The sequence below is a fragment of the Pinus tabuliformis genome, chromosome J (assembly GCF_031772625.1).
Source record: "Pinus tabuliformis cultivar Carrire ecotype Pingquan chromosome J, CPIR1, whole genome shotgun sequence".
Classification (NCBI taxonomy): Eukaryota; Viridiplantae; Streptophyta; class Pinopsida; order Pinales; family Pinaceae; genus Pinus; species Pinus tabuliformis.
The window spans coordinates 1,093,192,046-1,093,197,434 of NC_142295.1; the positions used below are offsets into that span (position 1 = coordinate 1,093,192,046).

General features: G+C 33.4%; 1 protein-coding gene across 2 annotated transcripts; it reads right to left on the reverse strand.

Moving 5' to 3' along the window:
- Positions 1-1,248: 1,248 nt before the first annotated feature.
- LOC149230843 (wax ester synthase/diacylglycerol acyltransferase 11-like) lies at positions 1,249-4,076 on the reverse strand. 2 transcript variants are annotated; one of them, XM_089376152.1, is made up of 7 exons: positions 3,640-4,076; positions 2,777-3,358; positions 2,505-2,577; positions 2,190-2,323; positions 1,900-2,112; positions 1,680-1,817; positions 1,249-1,474 (listed from the first exon to the last, which is right to left on the reverse strand). In XM_089376152.1, exons 1-7 carry the CDS (start codon positions 3,853-3,855, stop codon positions 1,328-1,330), a joined length of 1,503 nt encoding a protein of 500 aa, XP_089232278.1. In that variant the 5' UTR covers positions 3,856-4,076; the 3' UTR covers positions 1,249-1,327. The 2 variants fall into 2 exon arrangements, with proteins under 2 accessions (XP_089232278.1, XP_089232277.1); XM_089376151.1 differs by lacking the exon at positions 1,249-1,474 and having other exon boundaries at positions 1,624-1,817; positions 2,777-3,355.
- Positions 4,077-5,389: the final 1,313 nt, after the last annotated feature.

Consider the following 5,389-nt stretch of genomic DNA (forward strand, 5'->3'; position numbering starts at 1 on the left):
ATTTTGTTATGGAGAAGTTTCGTAAAAATTTAAGGGGAAAAGAGTTGGGTAGAAAGAAGAAGTACTACATTGAGGAATTCAACCTTACGTGTGATCTACAACAAAAAGAGTTCATTGGAGCTAGCATTTCATGGAGGAAAAGGTTCTTATTGCACAAGTAAGGACCAAGTCGCATCAACTTCGATGTGAAACTGGACGTGGAAAAGGCCTAAAGAAGCTTGGGAAGAATGGGTGTGTACATTTTGCACGTCTCAGGCTGTGGACTTGGAAATTTATTTTATTTTGGAATGTGATGCATTCAAACACATTAGAGAAAGTTATGAGAACATGTTAGCTTTAGTTTCTTGGAATTTTCTTTTTAGCGAGGGGATTGTTGGAAGGTTGGGCTAGCTCATCATCAATTTGAATCGGAATAGGATTGAATTGCAAAAAGCGAAAAACAACGAACTAATGGTCTCATAGACTATTTTTAGTCTCGTGGACCTTAAAATATCATTTCATATTGTAGATAACATAACTATGTGATTGAATAATTCGAAGACAAGCATCTAGAACGACTATTGTTGTTCTTTGAGGAGGGGTGGAGGCATTTTAGAATGTGGAATCTCCAAACCCAAAGTCATGGGAGGTCTATGATGGGCACACTCCCCTAGGGGTGTTATGATGATTGTTCGTTTCATGTTGGGAAAGGTAGGGTGATATAAGTCTATATGTTGGGAAATTTAATTAACAAATTTATATTTGTTTACTTTAAGGTTTATTTATCTATTTTCAATTTCTTAACATAAAATCATCCTAGATCCATTTAACTCAGAATCTACCAAACACTTAGAAGAATCAAATCTCTTTTCACTTTAAAAGATATTTGCATGTCAAGAGATTTGATCCCTTTAAATGCTTTTTGTTTTACTTTTCCCCTTCAATAACAAGTTATTTTTATTTTATTATTATTTTATTTTTATAAAGTTATTTTTCATTTTATTATTTTTATTTTATTTAAACTAAATTAAAATATTTACATTAACACCACATTATGTTACAACTTCTACCATACTAAAATATTACAACTTCTCTACCACACTAAAATAAATTATGTTACAACTTATCTACCATGCTGAAATCGAATAGATGTCTCTAAACTCAAAAATATCTCCCTTGTATTAATTATAAATCTACTCTAGACATATAAATTAACTATAAATATTTATAAACCATTTTTATGCCAACATCATTTTTAGACATTACATAATTAAAATAAAGAGAGCACCATTTGGTTCAGCCCATTCTGAATACAAAAGTAATAATTAGAGAGAGTAATTTAATATTTCTATTTATGATCGATAGAAGCCTTTTTTATCTCCCCAAAGGCCTCCACGAAACACTGGCACAGGGCATTCGCGTCGATGTAGGCCTTTTGAGCCATCACTTCCATCTTAACCGTGTCCATATAGCTCACAATGAACACAGACAGTGACTGCATAAACAAATTACATATTTACATCTGTTGAAGCGGGAAGAATATGTTTGAATCTCTATCAATCAAATAATGTTCCAAATGATTGAACTTGAAACAATATACCCAAAAATATAGAAATCTACAAGCTACTGTGCTACTGCTTTGATTTCAAGCAAAAATACTAGAATATGGGTAAAGGAACCTGAGCAGTCTGTTTACTTACTTGAGGTGCACCGGATACAAAGAAAGAAAAGCTTTTGATTGGATTCCCATCCATGGCTATCTTCTCCATGGGGCCAATCATATTTGATATCGCCATCGTTGTATTGGCAATATTATTGTATAAATATCTAGAAATCGCCTGTACCAACCGTATAATGAATGAGAATCCAGAATCGTTGCAGACAATAACGAGTTCTGGGTAATGGGGATGCTACGTATACCTGCGGTCCTTTTAATCTTGCAAGGCATCTCAGAATTCCAGCATTTATGAAAACTCCTAAAGACATTTTTTGTCTATCAATGATACGTTTTGCCATTCTCACAAACTCCAGAGGATTCTCCACCTTCCCCATCATGGGTACCCGCACATGCAAGAAACCAAAGTGATTCCCCCAAGGCGCTTGAGTTTTTGGCTTCAACATCTCATCCATGTTCTGCACAAATATACGTTGTCAACAGATGTCTTAATGGAATGAACATATTTGGAAAGAGACGGGTTAATCATGCATACCTGTATTCCAGCCAAAGCTCTTGTATTTAACAAACAAAGTGCTGTGACTCTTGATTTCTTCATTTGTTTAATGACACTGTCATTCAGCAGCTCTGATCTCTTTTTATAGGCATCTTGTAAGCTTTGTTCTCCAACTGCGTCCAAAGAGAAATCAATGAATCATATTCATATAACGGGTACGAATTAGTAATAAAACATGGAAGTGAATATTGTTTTCAACAAGACAGGAATGCAGTTGCCATGAATTTTTAACTGCTAAACTGTTAGTACTAGAATGAATATAGTAATTATGAACCAGGGCGTGGACTGCCATACCAGCTGACAGGCGAACCTGCAAGTATTGTTGCAGACCGTTAAAAACTATTCCTGTCATCACATCATTCACCGTCTGGAGAGCAAATAAAACTTCTGTTTAAGTCTACATATAAATTAAATATGAATTGAATTGGGGATGCTGTAATGGGTATAGTATAGCAGATTTCTGGAATATGTCAGAATCAGATGATGAAGAGACGATCAAACAATTAACCCTTCTCCTAACCATCAAATACTCCCAAAATCTACAATTAACATAAATAATCACATACCCCTCCTATGGCATTCTTGATCTGCCTGATGTCCTCCAATTGAAACGTAGCAGAAGAATGAGCCATGGGCATATATTCCACTCCAGGAGGTCCTCGAATAGGTAGTTGGCTATCTTCAATCCACCCCGTCGTTCTAAGTGAAGAGCTTATTAGATCAACCAGCGTGTACCATACTACAAGCATGACATACCATATTTTGTGAAAAATAGTTGCCAAGAACTGCTTTGAGCTAGTAGTGGATCTACTGCTAGGTTTAGCACTCGGAAAAGTGGGTGGAAGATGGGGATTTTGGACTCTGGTGACAAGAGCAAACAACGTGGACATGAAAGAAATTCCATCTCCAAGGGCATGGTGAAGCTTAATAACCATGGTAGCCCCGGCCTTGCTGGTTTTATAATTTAAGAGGTGGAATTCCCAGAGAGGACGTGACTGATCGAAAGGCGTGAGGGCCAATTTAGAAATATAGTCCTCCACCCAAGCATCATATGATTCCTCTCCGGGTGGAAACTTTGGAATAATCATGTGGTCATCAACGTTCACTGATCTTTTCTGCCATCGCAACACTCCACGATCGTCCTCCTCCTATAAAACATATAAACAACACAAACCTGCAAGCTGTGAGAAACAATAATATAGCTGAGCTGAATGATTTTGGAAATATTCAAAAATGTTATTGAATTCTAGATTATTCCGAAAATCTACCATGAAATTAACAGATAATACCAGATTGGAAGAAAGAGATATTAGTAGTTACAAAGATAATCCCAAATTGAAGGAAAGAGATGTTAGTAGTTACAAAAAAATGGACTAGTGTATAAATGAAAAGGCCATCTATAATTCAACTTAAGGAGGAGAGCAAAGACCATTATGCACGAGAAAAGTGGGTTGCTTGGCAAGAAGATATCGGCCAGAGCTTTCTTCCCGCGGGATATTTCTGTAATGGGTTCTTCAAATTCGAAGATGGCATTTATTCTGAGGGACAGGAGCGAGCTGCTGAGAGACTGGCTTATGGGGCTTACTGGCTGCCCTTGCCCTTGCCCTTCAACTTCCTTGTCAGCTCCGCACACATTCTTGGGCATCTTGAAGCCTGTGATTTGAGTTTAGTCAGGCAGCAAAGGGACTGTTCGAAAAGCTGTTTATGACAGTGATCCGGACTGACATATCAGCTGGACATTCTATTTAAGATCAGCACCCGACAGTCGTGTGCAGTACAATCGTTCGAAACTGTGTTGCAAAGTGCCTTGACTGGTTTTTATATTCCCCGTCACAAACATTCACTACTGCGCTCTTCAACAATCAAGTATCAGTGTAAATTATCAAATGGAAATGTCAGTTGTAGATATATATTTTTAAAATGATTGAATATCAGTTATATGGCATTTTGGCATTTTTAATTTGATTGTAGGTGTGAATTACCAAGCCAGTCATAAAAAGATATGCGTAGAGAATTAATAAGTAATTTTGTTGTTGAGCAGCAGTATGAGGATATGGAGACAGTCAATGATACCGATTCAATGTCAATTTTATTTTATGGTTGAGCAACAGTGATCAAAGGGTATATGCGTAGAGAATTAATAAGTAATTTTGTTGTTGAGCAGCAGTATGAGGATATGGAGACAGTCAATGATACCGATTCAATGTCAATTTCATTTTATGGTTGAGCAACAGTGATCAAGGGTATAGAAACCATAATTAATTTGAATGTCTAACAATATTATAGATTATAGAGTTCAGGCTTCTGTGATATCAAGTTTAGGCTTCTGTGATATCAAGTTTGTAAGAGATTTTTTGGCCAACATCACATGGGATACCATTTGTCCACGCGTTTGAACCAACTAGTGTGGTTCACCACACTAGTTGGTTCATGATACTTATCAACCAGTTATATTTATAAATATAACAAAAGAAAATATTATATATGTATGCATAAATACAACAAAATGATAACTAAAAAATATATTATTAATTAACATGGTTAAAAATTAAAAAAATATTATTTAAATTAATGATTAATACGCATTAAAATTTTATATTTAATAAATTAATTAATATTTTCATGTATCGTTTTGTTTGGATTTAGGATTATTATGTAAATTAATGACATATGATTTCCATAATATTTATTTTCTAAGTATTTTTATTATCAAATTGTCATAATTGGTTAATATAATTTTTATATTAGATATTATTTTGAGATTCAACTGGGTTAACCTCCTAATATTTAAATTTTTATATAAAAATAATTTATATTAATTTATTTTTAATAATTAATAAATTTTTATTTATAAATATTTAATATTAAAAATTATTAATAAAATATAAATTATTATAAAATATATATATATATATATATATATATATATATATTTTTACATGGAAAATAATATAAAAATTATATTAACAAATTGTAACAATTTGATAGTAAAAATACTTAGAAAATGGATACTATAAATTGTGTGCACATCATATCTAACATACTTTTATATAATGTTATATTTTATAATAGTATTAATAATTCAATTCATATCACTGACATATTACCCAACCAACTTACAAACTTCATTACATAATACAACATTATATAAAAATATATTTTATTAATACTAACATAAT